This window comes from Lepidochelys kempii, chromosome 1 (genome assembly GCF_965140265.1).
Source record: "Lepidochelys kempii isolate rLepKem1 chromosome 1, rLepKem1.hap2, whole genome shotgun sequence".
Lineage (NCBI taxonomy): Eukaryota > Metazoa > Chordata > Testudines > Cheloniidae > Lepidochelys > Lepidochelys kempii.
Genome location: NC_133256.1, coordinates 338,160,159 through 338,179,635, shown reverse-complemented (window position 1 = coordinate 338,179,635; position 19,477 = coordinate 338,160,159). Strand labels below are relative to the sequence as shown.

General features: G+C 42.9%; 1 protein-coding gene across 25 annotated transcripts in view; it reads left to right on the top strand.

Annotated features, from left to right (window-relative positions):
• Positions 1 to 19,477, top strand: part of CELF2 (CUGBP Elav-like family member 2) — a 713,224-nt gene that overhangs the window by 675,372 nt on the left and 18,375 nt on the right. For 19 of the 25 annotated variants that reach the window (XR_012156850.1, XR_012156851.1, XR_012156849.1 and 16 more), the window contains one exon: positions 15,953 to 16,084. Coding sequence is in view for 22 of the 25 variants with exons in the window: in XM_073328795.1 (XP_073184896.1) it covers positions 15,953 to 16,084 (132 nt within the window). In the remaining 3 variants the exon portion in view is untranslated. The remainder of the gene's footprint in view (positions 1 to 15,952; positions 16,085 to 19,477) is intronic. The other 6 variants (XM_073328786.1, XM_073328791.1, XM_073328802.1 and 3 more) reach the window with 1 other exon arrangement.

Below are 19,477 nucleotides of genomic sequence, written 5' to 3'. Positions count from 1 at the left end.
GGTATATGAGCGCCCAGTATTATATAAACTGATATTATATTCCAGCAAATACACTACAAGATGGGAACATTTAGGCTGCACACAAAAGTCAGGAAATACAAAAGTACAATTTCACATACACCTTTAATTCTGCCCTCTTGCACATGTGCATCACAGTACAGTTTTTAATCGCATGATCCTGTACTGTTTCCTAAATATAATACAGTATACATTTTTTTCAGCAGCCAGTAGCACTGCCCTCCCAGGTGACTGCAAAGGGAAGGGAAAAGGCAGCAAAGGATAGAGCTTATTGTACCTGCATACATGCACACAATGCAATTTTCTGGTACCAAGGGGGATAATGTAGCTAACTCAGAAGCTAATTGAGCGGTGCACATAAGTAGCCTTTGTATTCGATCAGATTTTCACAATTGTCCTATACTGCTATAGTAAATATGCAGTATGTTGTGTAAGAATAGTTTACTATGTACCTTGCATATAAATGACCTTCGTGGACTGTGAGTATACACTGTAAAGTACTACAGGATGCTAGAGATATGTATCGAACATTGTAGAAAACAATTCTGTGGTGATGGAATGTTTTTGAGAAAGAGAAGATGATTCTGTGGTTACAGAATATATTATAAGTGCATATGGGGCAGTTAATTAGACATGCAAAGATAATTACCCCTCCACAAGATATTTTATAGGATTGGAATGCAGGACCTTTTCAGACCCAAAGCACAAACCTCTACCACCTGAGCTAAGGGAGTAACTCTATTTGCTCCCAGCCATAGTAGTTTTATATGTGCACTGGCTGCTAGAGGGGAACATGACATTCACTCACTTTACGAGCATGCTATACAAACTTAACTTTGTCATTTCCTGACTTTTGAGTGCTTATCCATGCTTGCTGAAGGCCCAGTTTCAGTCCTTACAGAAGTCAATGGGTAGTCTAAGATAGGTTTTTAATAAAATTTTCTAAAATGTGTTTTTGTTTTTTCTTAAAGATGCATATTTTTTTCTAAAAGTAAAATCCAAAAGGTTGAACTTCTTGGCTAAACAACACTGGAATGTCTTATTCCAGATACTGTACTTTATAAGGAACCTCTTTATTCTGCTGGAGCGTGCAGCTTTTACAATTTAAGATGACCAGTGAATGAGGCATAGTTCCCTGAAAAACCTGTCTCATTCACTGTTCACCTACACCACACAGCTAAGCTGGCCCTGCATGCTCAGGTAACATGACTTTATCAGCCTGCATACTTGCAGCCTAGAAGGAAGAGTCTATGCAAAATATATTGTGTGTGCAAAGAATATGATTTTCAACAGGACATTACACTCAAATCAAAACCAGTTTGACTGTGCTTTTTCCATGCCAAAGTTCAACTTTCTGGTCCCATCCATTTTAAGCAGTAGAGCTGTTATAAAAATAAAATAAAATAAAATAAAATATAAAAAGCTGTAAACATTTTTTATTAGGATAGTAAATAAGTTTTATATATATATATATATACCCATACTCAAAATAAGCTACTTTTGGGCAGATGCCAACACTGGAAAATTTCATCCCCAAAGGAGGAAGTTTCTGAAAGTTATAAAGCAACTGAAAACAGGGGGTTAGAATAGAAATGCTTTCCCAATTTAATGAGGGCAGTTGCTGCCAATCCCATTACAATTAATATGTTCTTTCCCTTCTTAAAAGTAGGGTGGTCACTTACAGTTAGTATTTGTGGTTCATTGGTCAAAACTTATTTGCATCAACATCATCTCTGTTCACTTTTCCTTAAAGATGAAGTAAAATTATTCTTAGGACATTTATTATTTTATCTACTCAATAACATAGCACAAAGATTGCTATTGTTAGTTAAAAGTATTCAAGTTGGGAACACAATTGTTGAAACGTTAGGCATTTTACAGAAAATTTAAGATACCTCAGCAGAGACGCAGCAAAGAATGTTCAAATAGACCTTTTTAAAAGCTCCTCTTTTTATTCACTTCAGTACAATACCTATTTCTCCAATCAGCAGTTCACGTCTGCCACAGTGACATTTTGTTATAGGCCAATGCTCCCACTGTGCTGTCTATGATTTGCTTCCAGGATGATCCAAAAATAACCATACCTGTAGGTGAATATGAACCTTGGACAGTTTTCTAAAGAATGAATCAAGGTAGATGGTTCACGCTGGAACAAATCAGTTTAAATCGCAGCAGCTTTCTCTTCCACTTCAGTATCAGTTAACCAGTTATATGTCTTGGTATAGAATGAACATGATCAAGTACAATATATTGTACTATCATTTAAAAAGCTGTTCATTACATTTGGGGGAGGGAACTCACCTCGCTTAACATTCATTATTTTTAGGGCAAAAATATGATCTATCAGATAAAGTAGTTTTTAAAAGGCATGTTCTGTGCACTTATGTAACAAAAGTACATAAATTATCACGATGTATTTTAATCTAGACTGATTTCTTTTGTAAGGTTTGGGTTGTGGCGTGTACATTTGAGAGAAACCAGACAGAAAGGAAAATCCTGATGGGGGTATGATCTAGTGGTCAGAACATGGGACTGAGAGGCAGGAACTTCTTTGGTCTAATCCCAGCTCTGACACTGTCTTCCTTTATTTGGCCTTTTTCAAGTCATTTAATCTCTCTGCCTATCTTTACCCATATGTAAAACAAGAATAACATGTACTTGCTGATTGCGGGTTCTGGAGTCTTTGTGAAATGCTTTGAAGCTGAAAAGTGCCATGTAAGAGCTAAGTACTATTAGGATGGTTGTGTTGCAACTGTTGATACACTTTGAGGCAAGTCATTATTTCATGGATAGGGAGCACTGATCCCTGGTGTAATTATTGCTATAATGAGCATTGCATAGAGTCAATTAACTTTCTATGTGTGATGCAATAATGTTAGTCATAATAATGTTACTTATTGTTAATGGGAAGATTTTATTACCAAGCAGAGGATGCCCATCTTGGTTCACTCACCAAGGACTAAATTAGAGGCCTCTACAGCTGAAATCATGCAGTGCTCAAGTTAAAGAGCAAAGACTCTATTCTGAGATATTGCATGGCTCAGAAACAGAGGTGAACACACAACATACTTTGACCAGTGGGTTACAGTGGCAAATGGGTCTTGATTTTCCTAATGTACAATAGGCCATGGCTTAAAGTAGAATTTTTGTCAGCGAAACGTTCTCTTTAATTGTGAAACTTGTGACCGAATTTTTTCACTCTTTAATGCCTAAATCCATAATTTAGGCACTTAAACAAGTGACCTGATTCTCAAAGGCTCCAAGCCACGAACAGCTCACGTTGACTTCAGTGAGATTTATTGGCACTTAACACCTCTGGATTTAGGAGCCTACATGTAGACACCCAGGTTTGAGAATATTGGCCAAGATTTAATGTTTTTAATAGTGGGGACCCCATAAGAGCTGTCAAGCAATCAAGAAACCAGAATGGTCTGTTTGTAAAATATAATTGTCCCTCAAAATGTATTCGTTCCTTTGCACATATTCCTAGAAAGTGTATTCATCTCAGATAAGGGTGTATTGCTGTAGTATTGTTACTAGGACCATAAGGAAGTTAAATTGATGAAATGCCATTGAGTGGTATGGTGAATAAAATCAACAGAACTTGCAAGTAAATACGTTTGAGTCTGTCCTGAAACTTTAGGAAGGGTCTTTCTACAGAATTTCTTGTCTCCTTTTAGAGTGACTATTAAAATTGTATGAGGTTAGATCTAGAAAAATCTGACTCTGTTTCCTCAGGGTTACATAACTCTTCTTTACAGTGAGAAAGAGCAGGAGTGTCCTACTGTATGCATAGAACAAGATTTTAAAAATACCAGCTGCTGTAAAAAGGATAGAAATGCATTTGTATTTTTCAAAGCATAGCATTGTTCTCGTTAGTCAAATAATTTTTTTAGGAATCGGAGTATAGCACTTAAACTAAACCCTGGATTAGAAGGATCTAATTCAGCACAAGACATGTTTGGGTTTTTTTATATATAGTACATTATCTTCTGCCTAAGGTATTACATCCATTGTGTTAGCACATTTCAGGTTTTACATTTTGTGATGTGTACAGGTAACGCTATGGAATATAGTACCTTTTGGCAGTGTGTCTCTACCACACAATCTGTAATAATTTTCAGCTGTGGTCAGCCACAAGAAATTCAATATAAAAAATAAAAAAAAGCTTATCAGTACAAGGAGCACGTAAGAGACAAACCACGACTATATTGCTGGCTTGTTCAGGTTTATTTTCTGCCAAAGAATCAAGTGCTGCTGTCACCTCGGCTACAGAAGGTGGACACTCAACCTCAGACACCATGTGCTTTGCAAGAAGCTCTGACTGAGAACAGGCTGGAGTTGCTAATTGTCATGAATTAATTTAAATCTTGTTAAAACCTGCACACAGGAAGAAGTTTAATAGTAATGGTTCACCACACCAGTGCTTTCCCCACACTGCCCAAAATTGTACATTGTGCCCAAAAATATGCTTGTTGTGATCTCCTGATATTCTGTGGTATATTACGGGACAAGTTCATGGAACATTTTTTAACCACATCCCGTTGTTTCAGTATTTAAAAAAATGCTTTGTCTGCTGTGACCTAGTGGATTGAATATGGTGCTAACAAACCTGGGTTCTGTTCCTGACTTTGCCACATCTATGAAATATTTATCTTCCTTCATAGGTTTGTAAGGCACATTGCTATCTCTGGAAGAGACGTGCTATGTTAAGTGCAAAGTGCTATTGCCATATTGAATTGGCACCGATACGTTATTTTCCAAAATTATGTACAGTACAAGGGGAACCGGTTGTGTAATTTTACATCAAATCAAATAGTTTTCTGCAACTTTTTGTCTAGTAAAGAGATGAATGATACACACCCTGGCATGTCACTGCCCATCTCACTGCCCATCCATGCTCAATCGAGAATCCACTCCGCAATCCACAGACCACTTTTTGAAAATTTTGGCTCTGGGTTCTTGGGTGCTATTTCCAGCTCTGTTACTGAATTGCTGTTTAGCCTTAAGCAAGTCACTTCACCCCTCTGTGCTTCATTTTCCCATCTGTAAAATGGGTATAAGAGCATGTACTCACAGGATCTCACAAAATGTTAATCAGTCTTTGGAAAGCCTCCTTTGTGAGGCTTTGATTAGAGCTCCTTAGAAGAGCTGTGCTAAACTCCAATAGAAATTGAGACATTCCTGCTAAAATGTCAAGAGAGCTTTGAGTTGGGCTGGGAGGGTCAGCCTGAAAAAGGCCTCCTTGGTCTCCTTTGCACATGGGAGATTTGAAGCTGAGGTGGCAGCTACTACTGCTTTCCCTTCCTCCTGTCTAGGAGATGGTAGTCTTGCAAGACATCCTTGGCCTCTTTCTTCCTCAAGCCTGGATCAGCCACTATGGAAGTCACTAGGCCTGGACATGATGATGACAGGGAGGGCCTGGTATCTCTGAGTCATCCCTGAGTTGTTATTACACAGTCTTCCCTCCCTATGTTGTCACTCCACTACTTCTACGTGACGCTACTGCTCCACTGCTCTTTGTTCCTCTTCCCATGGGGTGTCTGTCTCACTCTTTGTTCTATCCTGCGCGTGGGTAGAACACTTACATTTACTAAAATCTTGATCTTTGACATGTCAGGCAGCACTTCAGAGATCAGCGTACCAGTCTTAAGTTTTTAGTTTTCCTTTCAGCCCATCAACGGCATGTTAATTAGACAGCCTGACAGAAAGCCAGCCTCTCTAACCCAAGAAAACCCTCTTGCCAGAAGTTGCCCCAGAACACAGAATTGAATTGGTGCGTGCCTACCTATACTCATGATACAGACTATAGCACCACCAGTTTGGATGGGAGTGAATCTTCTGATTTGCTGGAGATCACCATAAAGGGCAGACGATTTAATGCCATTTGCATGCGCTAGTTAGATTAGAATACTTATGAGCCCTTTTGAAAGGCCAACTGCATCTTCCTCCAGCACAGATATTGAATATACCCCCCATTTTCCTCACCCCACCAAAAAAAAATCTTTACAGGAATAAATTAAAACTTGGAGGTGTGGTTATTATCACAGAATAATTAGACCCCATGGGATAAGAGACGCTCAAAGTTTGTTAATGCCCCGGGTTGTGATTATCTAATAAAGATGATGCCTCTGACATTGCTTAATTATTCTTCCCTTTTAGAACGTTCCTTATGCAGTCAGAATCTGTCATGTGCGCTCATTTCAGACAGAAATACTACCGCAAATCCCACCATGCAGTGTTATGTGGGCTGTTCGATTGACTCGAACAGTTTCCTCCTTCCCCCCTCAACCCTCATGTTTAGAATTTTTCTTTAATAAACTACAGCATCGCTGCACTTCAGTTGCTCATTGCTTACATGGCAGACATTTAACAGATGCATTAGAAGTGAGTCATTGGTCACACCTTCTTGAAAACCAGCCAGTCGCTGTCAGTAGCTATGTTGGTGGGGTTATGTAGAGAGAGTTGGTTTGGATGCTTCAGGTCAGTTTAGCACTGATCCTAAATAATGTCAGTTGGATGGTATAAGTCCCATGCTGCATAAGAAACTGCCCACAATTCAGTGAAATTAGTCTCTATCTTCAGGAGAGGGCTGGGACTGAAAGACCAGGGTATGTCGCCAATCACAGTTGAGTGGGAAGGTTTGTTTAGAGTCTGTCCAACAATGTAAAATTCTGGCCAGTGTCCTTCATCTCTTGCTTTTGCCAGCAATAAAATTCATTACCTTCACATAACATTTGAGAGAGACCAACCTAGTTACCATTGTTTTACAAGCTAAAGAGTAAAATGACAATGGAGAACTCTGCCTTAGCTTGATTATCCTTAAAGCCAGTCTCTTGTTTAGCTTTGCCCTCCTTCTTGTACCAAGCGAGGGATTAAAGGATATTTTTCACTCAAGGGACTTTCTGGGGGAACTTGTAAATTCCATTCCCTGGAATTAGCCTTCTTAGATTTTTAAAGAACTTTTGGTCCTTACTTCCACCCCACTGCGCATCTTCTCTTCCTTCTTTATCGCTGACTGGGGAGCTGTTAGATACTTTATTAGAAAAACAACATATACATATTTCTGTATTATTCTTATTTATTTTCACTACAGTAGCACCTAGCAGCAGTAGCCGAGCTCAGGACCCCACTGTGCAAGGTGCTGTACAAATACAGAGGGCTTGTCTTCACTGTGTTGTTAGCTCAAGGTATATAATTCCAGTGTTGCCCCTAACCCAACTCCTGTGCATACACAAAAATCTCTAGCCTCCAGTTAAGCAGGACTTTAAACCCAAGCTAGCTGGCCCTTTAGGGAGGGTGGGTTGAAACTCAGGTGCTGCTGGTGGTTGAGCTAATAATGCAGTGTGGACTCAGATACTCTGCACTGCTAACCCAGTCACTCTGTGCTGCTCTGCAGTGTGGCGTCTCTGACTCTAGCCAGGCAGTCTTGAAATGGGTCAAGCCACCACTGCAGTGAAGACATGCCCAGCTGATCTGACACTCTAAATACACAAACCAAGGAGAGGGTAAGAATGGAAACGGACGCACACCTTGGTGAAATGGTTGCCCAAGGTCACCTGGAACGTCACTGGCAGAGTTGAGACCAGAACCCAGCTCTGTAGACTCCCAATCCAGGAGGTGCTCCACTAACCCACGCTCATTCTGATGTAGCCTAGGGTCTTCGCATATGACTTGCACTCAACTGGAAATTACTGCACTGCTCTTACACTTTTTTTTAGTCAGGAACAGATTAAATCAGGATCCCATGCAATCTGCTCCCTGAAGTCAGAGGGGGCTGTGGATGCAGTGGTGAGTCAGAGACAGACTCACAGTTGAGGGCTGCCTGAGGAGGAAGATCAAGGACTCAAGAAGGGAAGGAAAACAAGAGTCTGTCTTGGTAGCTTTGAGAAGAGGAGACTTTCCCAGAGCAAGAGTGAGCCTAGGCTGGAAATCTGTACATGCTTGCAGGGGTGAAGCTGAGCCTAAAATTACGGTAACATTCTGTTAAGAAAAACACCAAGAAAGAACAAAATTGAAGTCTCCGTGAGCAAGCATTGGGGGTTTGTTGGTGAGCATATGCACATCCTCTGGAACTGGCTGCAGAGGATGAGAGAACAAACTGGCTGCTGTCTCCAGGCAGGATTCTTAGAAATGGAAAAGGTGCAGTCTCCAGAAAACAAAATCACCAGTGTCAAGCTGCCTCTGCCTGTATTGACTTGTAAAACACAGGCTGTCATGGGGAACATAACTGAGAACTGTCTAAACAGCACTAAGGGAAAGGTTGCGTGCACAGTGAATTCAAGTGCTCTTAACCCAGTTACTGACATGAATCTTTATGAAGAAAGCACCAAAACAGACACCAATTCCACAGACCTTTTTTAAAAAAAAAATGTGATCAGAATTATTTCCCAGTGCATCAGATGGATAAATGGATGGATCTCTTGCAGCAAAGCGCGGCTTTCAGAACTGTACAGTGGAGACTAGGATGCAAGCTGGCCATCACTGCAAGCTGTCAGAGATCACCAGCACACAGAGATGACCAATCCATACCCCAGGTCATGCCCCTGTCCTGGACTTAGGGTGGTGCAGCAGCTGATACTGTATGTCCCTTGGGTAGGAAGAATCCTTAAATTGCTGACTAAATCAGAATTGTGGCTGCTTTGAAACACTGGAGCATCACAAAGCAGCCTTGGGACAAAGCAGGATCTGGCCCAGTGGATCTTGACTCCTATATTTTGCTCTCTGCAGATATGTGGAACTCGTGGAGGATGTGCTATAGCGAGAGCCTCTGTGCAGCTAGGAGGCCCTCGCTGAGGCTTGGAGAGGAGAATTCTGCCCTTATGTTGCTTACATACTCTGACACTTACAACAAGAGCACAAACGTTCCTTCTTTTTAAACCAAGGCTGGGGGAGGTGGGGGTGTTAAATAGGGTTACCTCAAACAAATACAATAATGTTAAAAAGAAATAAATCCCACTTAAAAATCATAGAAACCACCATCTGGAATGTTGCTGTTTGGTTTTTATGCCTTGGACCAAGCCGTCATCGGGTTATTTTTGTGGTCCTGTTACCAGACATCTGCTCCAGTCTTTTGGAACCCAGCACGTTGCCCAAGAAAAGGTGGGACGTCAGTGACAACCTTTAAGCATATGGTATGCAGCCTCCTAGGGATGTGCCTTTTCCGTGGGATGTCTCTTCACTAAGAAGTCATCGGAGACCATTATAATCTGACATTTATCACAGAGAGTGAAGATGGAAAAGGTCTATTAGATCATCCAGTTCGTCTTCCTGCCAGTGCACAGTTGTGGGCTGCATGATCTAACGGGTCCTTTCATCCAGAACAATGATGATAATTAGCATTTATTCAGCACTTTAGTTCATTGCAAAGTACTTTATGAGCATTAACGGATTCTCACAGCAGCCCTTGGAGGCAGATAACGGGAGTCAGCTTATAGGCGAGGAACTTGGGGCACAAGAGGTTGTGAGTTGCACAAGAGCATTCCCGATGAATCTGTGTCAGACTCAGGAATACGGTTCTAATTTTATCACTTGTGTTACAGTCACTCCTAAGGGCCCAGCCAGGATCATGGCCTCATTGTTCTAGGCTGTATGACAAAATACACATAGGAGGAAAGAGTCCCTAACCCAAAGATAGTACAGTCTAAGGAAACAAGCTTGACAAAAGGTAGGAGAAAGGAAATATTAGTATCCCCATTTTACAGATGGGGAACTGAGACAGATTAGGTGACTTGCCCAGGGTCACACAGAATATCTATGGCAGAGTTGGGAAATGAAACTAGCTCTTTTGACTTCGAGTCCAGTAACTTCACCGCAAGATTACCCAATACATTTTCATACAGCACTGTCATTCTTTCTGTGCTCCATATCACCATACTCCCTTTGCCCAAAGCACTGACTGGTTGTGCAGTGCTCAGACAATGCAGAACAGGGTGTAAGTAATATTACACATATCACTGACTTCACTTGCATAGCTACAGACCTCACCATCCCTGAGCTCTGAGTGTCAGCCTTATGTAAATTGTCATCGCTCCATTGACCTCAGTGGGGCTTCGCCAGTTTGTAGTATCTGAGGGTCTTTACATCAGGATTGGATGTCTTGCTAGGCTGGCATTTCCAAAGGAGTTTAAGGGAGATGGGTGCCCAGATTCCATTTAAACTTTACTTCTTTAGGCTCCTTCAAAAATCCTAGCCCTAAGAGGTTATACCAGTTGCTGGGCTTGTTGCAGAAAACAACTGGGTGAAACCTGTGGCCTGTGTTAACACAGAAGGGCAGATTAGATCAATGTGTTGGTTCCTTCTGGCCTTCTGTGAAATCATAATTATTATTTGAACACAGCTATAGGTGTGACTGGTGCCTTGCACTTCAAAGATGGGCCTGGCCCCTGACCCAAAGAGCATGCAGTCTGAGGTCCAGATCCTATTCCCACTAAAGTTGATGGCAAATCTCCCACTGATTTCAAAGGGAACAGGATCCAAGCCTTAAATTCAATATGTCCTGGTAAAACAGCAGGTAAGGCTGGGACAATCAGATAAGGTGGTTACTCCTTTTGGTGACATGCCCGGTGACTGAATGCACCCCTATATTCACACCCTCCACTCTATTGTAATACTCTTTGTACAAAATATGCCTTGTGCGATGTCATTTGAAAACTAATAACTCACTGGTCAATAATATTAAGGCAGATGGTGACACAAGACCTCACTAGTCTTGACTGCACACACACACACACACACACATATCTAATCTGGATATGACATGCCCCCATCCTGGTTCACACTTTCATGATAACTTTGATTTTATTCATTTGCATGGGTATCCATTGAAAAGAATGGGGATGGGAATGAGGTAATAGGAGGGAGAGCAAATAGTTGCATGAGATACTGGATCAGAGAAATGGTTCCCAGCATGAGGTGCAAGGAGGGGAGTATGAACCAAAGAGCAGAGGCTGTAATGGGAGAACAATCATCTTGACCTTCTTATCTTTCACATATAGAACCTTTCATTCCGAAGAGGTCCCAAAGTGATCTACAAACTCTCTATAGAGGAGCAATGCAGGCCCCTCCTGGGGAGAGGGCAGCAGGCAACTGGAACAGAGTACAGCATTGGGAACTGGGGAAAATTTGGCCCAGGATTCAAGTACAACCCCTAGTCTTAAAAGTGCAACTGGATCTTTCAGCTGGTAGCTCAGATAGTTCTTCATATTTTCATAATTTTTAAGATCAGACGTCACCATTATGCTGATGTAGTCTGGCCTCTAAAGCAGGCCATAGAATTTCACCCAGAAATTCCTGCAATGATCCCAATAACTTATGGAGGAGCTAATGCAGTGTTTCTCAACAACTGGTCCGTGGTCCAGCATGGGTCCCTGAGATCTCCATGACACAGTTTAGGAAGGCAGCAAGCCAGTCCCTGGTATGAAAAAGATTGAGAAACACTGAGCTAGTGCATGTCTTCTAGAAAGAGACATCCAATTTTTCCAGTGACTGGTATCACAGTGATGAGTGCTGTAGAAATGCCTCTAAGCAATAGAATCTTGTCTGTCATGTTACAAATGGTTATAAAATGGATCCAGCCCTTTAAAAAATATGAAAAAATTCAGTCATAGTCTGAGGGCAGCCCTATTCTCCTACCATTAGTTCACAATCACCCAATATTCACCTGGCTAGAACACAAGCTGCTTCTTTGTTCCTCGAGAGTTTTGCTGGTTTCCCAAATGAATGGCACAGTATTCTAACTTTACCACAAACTGTGTGATTTTTTTTCTGTGTATTCATCATACGTTACATTTCTAAAGCAAGGTCATTTCAACTGAAGGAAAAGAGGGAAGAGACAGGATAAGCTCCTGTAATCCTTAGCTTGAGACCAATTTCAGTGTACTCCACAGGTAGGAGAAATCAGAGTTGAGATAACAGGCTTCTATACGTAAAGCTTCCATGGTATTTTACCTTTTCCTTTATTACATTTTTGTGTTCTGTAAGTAATACAATGTTTCATTTACCGGTGGTGTCGAGCGTGTTGCAGAAATTTTTTCAGCTATTTTTTTTACCTATGGTACTTATGCGGCCCCTGTTGCCATAGTATCTCACACTCTTTAGTATATTTAGCCCCACAACACTCTGTTGAAGTCCACAAATTCTCTAAGCTCCATTTTACAGCTGGGGAGCTGGGATGCAGAGACTGAGTTGCCCCAGGCTCACACAGGAAGTCTGTGGCAGAGCAGGGAATTGAATCTGGGTTTCCCAGGTCCCAACCTAGTGCCCGGACCACTGGGCTGTCCTCCTTCCTGCTCTTTACTCCATACTCAAATTATATTGTGTGCATGTAAAATCTTTAATCCTACGCCCCTCAAAGTAGCAGTCGGCAAAACAGGAAAGACCCTCAAGTGTATCTGACATGTCTCATGGCTAATTCCTCCCATCAGGTTTGCAGTGCAGATCATTGCAAGGCAGTAAAAATAATTGCAACATGAGACCACTGATTTCTGGGCTGCTTCGGTGCCCTCTATCGCATTTTTATAATAGTTCTGAGTCACCTGAATATTCAGTCAAACTAGGATAATGTGAACTCTAAATTCAAATTAATGAGAAAATCTGAGGAGCATGATCAGTGTTGACTGATAGAATACCGAAACTTGAACCCAAGAACACGCACTTAAATTTGGCCCCAGAGTTTGGTCAGTCACTGACCATCTATTTGAGTTGTGTAGATCTGACACCAGTCACCAGAATGGAAGAGAAGGATTTGGACTGCCTTCCTCATTCACAAGGATGTGTTAGCAACCCATCTGCTCATTAATCTCTCACACATGGGGAGTTTTAATCTTAAATTTTATGATTTGAGGTTCATATCTAATTTTGTTCTTAATAAAACGAATTGCTGATGTAACATGCAGCTGCCCACCGGATAGCATTAGCCACAGGGAGCTTATTACACCACTCATTTATCATAGAATCATAGAATATCAGGGTTGGAAGGGACCCCAGAAGGTCATCTAGTCCAACCCCCTGCTCAAAGCAGGACCAATTCCCAGTTAAATCATCCCAGCCAGGGCTTTGTCAAGCCTGACCTTAAAAACCTCTAAGGAAGGAGATTCTACCACCTCCCTAGGTAACGCATTCCAGTGTTTCACCACCCTCTTAGTGAAAAAGTTTTTCCTAATATCCAATCTAAACCTCCCCCACTGCAACTTGAGACCATTACTCCTCGTTCTGTCATCTGCTACCATTGAGAACAGTCTAGAGCCATCCTCTTTGGAACCCCCTTTCAGGTAGTTGAAAGCAGCTATCAAATCCCCCCTCATTCTTCTCTTCTGCAGGCTAAACAATCCCAGCTCCCTCAGCCTCTCCTCATAACTCATGTGTTCCAGTCCCCTAATCATTTTTGTTGCCCTTCGCTGGACTCTCTCCAATTTATCCACATCCTTCTTGAAGTGTGGGGCCCAAAACTGGACACAGTACTCCAGATGAGGCCTCACCAATGTCGAATAGAGGGGAACGATCACGTCCCTCGATCTGCTCGCTATGCCCCTACTTATACATCCCAAAATGCCATTGGCCTTCTTGGCAACAAGGGCACACTGCTGACTCATATCCAGCTTCTCGTCCACTGTCACCCCTAGGTCCTTTTCTGCAGAAAAGGCTACAGTGGCTACAGTTTTAGCCACTGTACAGACTCCTTATTTGCTTCTGGATACAATTAGACTTCAGCCTACAAGGCTTTACGTACCTTGGATCCTGGCTGACTGAGAAATCACTGGTCTCCACTACACACACACACACAACAGCAGGGTTTAAGACAGAGGTGGGCAAACTGTCCTGCCCAGCCCCTGAGCTCCTGGCCTGGGAGGCTGTCCCACCTCCCCTACAGCCACGCCGCCATGCGGCGCAATGCTCTGGGCAGCGGGGCTTCAGAGCCTGGCCTGACCCGGTGCTCTGTGCTGCGTGGCGAGGCTGCCTTTCCTGGTACAGCTGCGCCGCCAGCCACCGGAGCTCCAGGCAGCAAGGTAAGGGGGTAGGGAGCAGGGGATGGGGGGTTGGATAGAGGGCAGGGGAGTTTGGGGGGTGGTCAGGGGTGTGGATAGGGGTTGGGGCTGTCAGAGGGTGGGGAACAGGGGTTGAATGGAGACAGGGGTCCCGGGGGGGCAGTCAGGAAGGAGAGGAGGGATTGAATGAGGTGGTGGGGGGCAGTTAGGGGCAGGGGCAGTTAGGGGCGAGGGGTCTGGGGTGGTTGAATGGGGCAGGGGTTCCGGGGGGGCAGTCAGGAAGGAGAGAGGGGGGTTGAATGAGGTGGTGGGCAGTTAGGGGCGGGGGGCAGTTAGGGGCGAAGGGTCCAGGGGTGGTTGGATGCAGCAGGGGTCCGGGGGGGGCAGTCAGGAAGGAGGGGAAGGATTGGATGGGGCGGTGGGGGGGAGTTAGGGGTGGGGGGTCCAGGGAACTGAGAGCAGGGGGGCTTGGATGGGGCAGGAGTCCTAGGGGGGGCCATCAGGGGGCAAGAAGCAGGACGGTCGGATATGGGGTGGGTGTCAGGCCATGCCTGGCTGTTTGGGGAGGCACAGCCTCCCCTTAACTGGCCCTCCAAACAATTTCAGAAACCCAATGCAGCCCTCAGGCCAAAAAGTTTGCCCGCCCCTGGTTTAAGATCAGTGAGGGCTCTCAAGCTAACAGCATCTGCATTGCAAAGGCCAGAAGGCTTGTTGACTCTTCGAATTTGTTGACCTTTAGATCAGGGTGCAAGGAAGTTTAAGGGTGTCTTGGAGTTGTGGAGAGCTAGGTAGATAGATAGGTATGACTTTGTTTAAAGTGGGGAGGAATTGCACTTTATTTGGACTCCGTTAAATATTTATTTTATTTGGACTCTCCTACTCCTTCTTTGATAAAATTGTCTTCCACTCTCTTTGTTGCATCCTATCAGCCTAGAAACTTTAACTTCTTGGGTATTCACTGCCCAGCTGGGCGCCTCTGATGGAAGAGACGGCCCCAGAAAGGATGAAGAGGATTAGGGACAGAAAGCATTCGTGTCTATTTCACCGCAGCACAACTAAAATGTTCAATTTAAAATAAGATGTTGCCATTTCAGATAACGCTGCTATAGAGGAAAGATGGTCTTGCTATGGATGCACTATACTGGGACTAAGGAGATATGGCTCTAAATCCTACGGCTGCCACAGATTCTATGTGTAGCCTTGAACATCTCCCTTAATCTTTCTGTGCCTCAGTTCCCCTTCTGAAATGGCAATGATAATACTTCCTTCCCTCAAAGGGGATAAATACATTTCATATTTGTAGTGTGCTTGGATACTGTGCTGATGTGGGGCCACAGAAGTACCTACCTAGAAACTACAGTGGAAGCCAACAGAAAAATGAATTGCATTTGGTATTTTGTTAGTTATTTTTTTAAAATTTTATATTTCAGTGCTTTATATTCCATTTATATGATGCCCTAAAGATACAATGCCATGATGTTATCTCACTTAGGACAGAACAATTCAGGTTTTGCTTGAGCCCAGAACAGGAACTGGCCAAATCTCAGATATCAATACCAAGCCCTATGAGTAACATATGGTTGCTTAACAACCATGTTAAGAAGGGGCAGGCTCTCTGGCACGTTGATCAGCTCTTAGTGCTTTATTGATACACTTTTGAGAATGTGAGAGATGTTTTTTAACTGTTCACAGATTTAGTGTTTCTGCAAAGAAAGCCAAATTACTTAAATTTCACTATCAAATCCACATCGCTAAAAAATTCAGCCGTGCTTTCCATCAGCAGCCAATACAGGAACTTACTGAGAAAGGTTTCAGTGTTGGTCTGATTCCTTACATTTTTGCAAGGAGGCCAGTTATTAAGATTAGAATCGGTGCATGATGTTTTGTGACTGATACGTTTCAAGTTCTGTTTACTTTAATTAATATTGCCCTACTCTCTCCCCTTTTAGTGGCTGCGTCAACTGCTAATTCCACGGCTGGTGCGGCCATGAATTCTTTGACTTCTCTGGGTACTCTCCAAGGATTGGCTGGAGCCACTGTTGGACTGAATAATATTAATGCACTAGCAGGTACCGTAAACAGTGAGTATTTATTGCTGTGGTGGACAGCCTTCCCCAGTAATCACTGTAGGAAAAATATCAATTATAAACAGATTGTTACTTTTAACAAATATGCAAAACAGCGGGTAAAGCTGATCAACTTCCATTCTTTGCACATACCTGTATATATAGGGCCCTACCAAATTCATGGCCATGGAAAAACACGTCGCAGACCGTGAAATCTGGTCTCACCCCATGAAATCTGGTCTTTTGTGTGCTTTTACCCTATACTATATAGATTTCATGGGGGGAGACCAGCATTTCTCAAATTGGGGTCCTGACTGAAAAGGGAGTTGCAGCGGGGCCGCAAGGTTATTTTAGGGGGGTCGTAGTATGGCCACTCTCACTTCTGCACTGCTGCCTTCAGAGCTGGGTGCCTGGAGAGCGGGGGCTGTTGGCCGGGCGCCCAGCTCTGAAGGCAGCGCCCCGCCAGCCGCAGCAGCACAGAAGTCAGGGTGGCAATGCCGTACCCTGCCCCCTTACTCCTGCGCTGCTGCTGGCGGCGACTCTGCCTTCAGAGCTGGGCTCCCAACCAGCTGCTCTCCAGCTGCCCAGCTCTGAAGGCAGCTCTGCCGCCTGCAGCAGCGCAGAAGTAAGGATAGCAGGATAGCAGCACCGCAAACCCCCCCACACACACACATAACTCCTTTTTGGGTCAGGACCCCTACAATTACAACACTGTGACATTTCAGATTAAAATATCTGAAATCATGAAAATTACGATTTTTAAAATCCTATGCTCATTAAATGGATCAAAATGGATCATGAATTTGGTAGGGCCCTACATATATACAGTCCTTTAGCCTTAAGATTTCACTAATCTTGCCCTCCAAGGTGGATTCTGTTGAGTTCCTGGGGGGAAAAAAAGACTCCTTTTTTTGCAGGACATGTGGAATTTTAGGACCTGTGCTAGATAGTCAGAATGGATTCTGGAGATTGGTTTTGGTTACACGAAAGGCTCCTTTTGATTTCAGAAACCAAAAACATAAACCCGTGAAAACAGGTACAGCACCTCAGCACAAGATATAATTCAGGAATTAGTTTATTAACAAACACGCATTTGCTGCAACTTTTCTATTAGTTATAGAGTCAGAATAGGACACCTTCTTTGACCAGGGAGCTGCATATTTGCTTAAAAATTAAAACCAATTTCTTGGTTTTAAATTTGCAAGTATGTGAAGATGGCTCAGTCATCTGTAGTACTAGAGCATGTAAATTTCTCCCATGTGGTGTAAAACAAGCACTGACATTTCCAGCTAAAAAGAAGATGTCAGTCGTTAATCAGAACCTTCATCCTCATTATCAACCACAGTAGCCAATCACAATCAAGCTTCTTCTGCAGAACAACAATCCCTTCTGCACTGTTTCTGTTACAATGACTTCACTTTTGCCTTCATTGGAAGAGATTCATCTGGCTGCATCTTCCCTTCCCCCCCCCCGCCTAGTTTTTTTTAGCTGCTGCTGTTCCTTGCATCTAGCCTACAATGCAAGGAATCTATTTGGTCACCACCAGTCTCTAATTCATTAGCCATCATAATGTACCCACAGGAATGGATGTCCTCCTCAGTATCACTTGCTCACTCTGATGCTCTGCATGATGTCCTTTTTGTCACTGTTATCTAGCTGCTCATCAGTCATTTTATTACTTGAGCTCTGATTGTCATTGATGGGAGGCAGGGGTGGAGAGGGTTAATTGATGTCTGTGAAATTGTGGTGAGCGCTTGCATGGGGCCTTGTGTAGGACAGGTCTTGCTTCTGGCAAGGACAAAAATGCTAGAAAACCAAACAAAAAAACCTTCCCAGTAAATGTGTTTCAAGGGCAGTTTAGCAAAACTAAGCAAATCCAGAACTGCCCCTTGTCAGAATTTGAAGCAACATATGCTTTTTGTTTCTATCAAACCGAGCCATTGAAAATGGCACTCATGACAGATCTGGTCTCATTAATATTAGACATTGTTAATATCATTAATGTTCTTATCCTTGGTACATACTGAATGTATTTTGTGGGGCATATAAGCTTACAGCATCAAGGGTAGAGTGTTGCATGCCACCTCTTTTCACATGTACTCAGAACCCAAGCAAACTGGCACACTCGAAAAGATAACATTCCTTCACCAAGACTGATCCACAGTAAGCCCCCTATGTGGTTTCACCTCTTGACAGCATGTGGGAATCATACCATCACGCATTTAGCAATACTTGCTAGATTATGGATGATGGCTTTAGATTTTCCTAACAGGTATTTTCAAATGACATGAATGCAAATCCTATTTGCATGTGACATGTGAAGTATTATTGGTGAGTACACAACCAAGGACCAAATTTGATTCCCATGGATTTATACGAGGGTGGATTTGGTTCAAAATCTCGTTATTTGTGAATGTTTCCACAGATTGCATGGAGAGTGTTTGCACATGGAATATCTGTCTCTGTGTGTGTGTGTCTATATCTATAGATAGATTAGATATATAGATAGATATAGATATATATACACACACACATACAGATATTCCATGTGCAAATATATATATATGTATGTTTGTGTGTGTGTGTTTGAAAGAAACGTTTTGCAGTGAGATTCAGAGAGGGCACTGCTTTCTCATATGCTGTGATGTGAGTGACACCTCTTTCTCTCTTGAGAAATACTATGACACTGATTATCAGCCTCTGGTACTTGTGGCACTAATGGTAGTTAACTCTTTTGATACTGTAACTAGAGGCATCCCCTATCTGTATTGACAATATGCTGCTTCCAGGCCCAGGTATGCTCCCACTAACCCATCTCCCATTCAGTTGTTTCCACTCTAACCTGTCATGGAGCATGTAGTCATGAAAATTTGGTTTGGAACCCTCTGTGTCCCATGTCAGGGCTAGACCATGAGCAATTTAATGGGATATAGAATCACTGGCCGGTAAAACCAAGCTCTCAGTCGCGTGAAATGGTATAATTGCCCATAAAAGCTGGAAACCAATGATACGTGCTTGTGGAATTGATGCTAGCCTTCTAAAGCACAAGTGGAGCTAGGTACAAGCCATGAATGAGTTAGAAAAGGGCACTGAAGACAAATGCAGATTTGATCATGTGTTTACACAAATGGTTGAGATTATAGTAGCTGAAAGGAAACCGGTTTGAGAAGTGGACTCTGATGTGGCCAATGGTAAGAGGCAATCCTTTAGGAAGTACAGCCAGCCACAACCTATCCCTAAGTGACTTTCTTTCAATTAAAAATTTCTCTCTTGGGAACAGGAAGATTCAGCAACTAGGAAGACCCCAAAATCTTTGGATAACTAAAAAGCCAGTTCACGGAGACTGGGCGGCACAGTGGGATAATGTGTTAGACCAGGGGTGGGCAAACTTTTTGGCCAGAGGGCCAC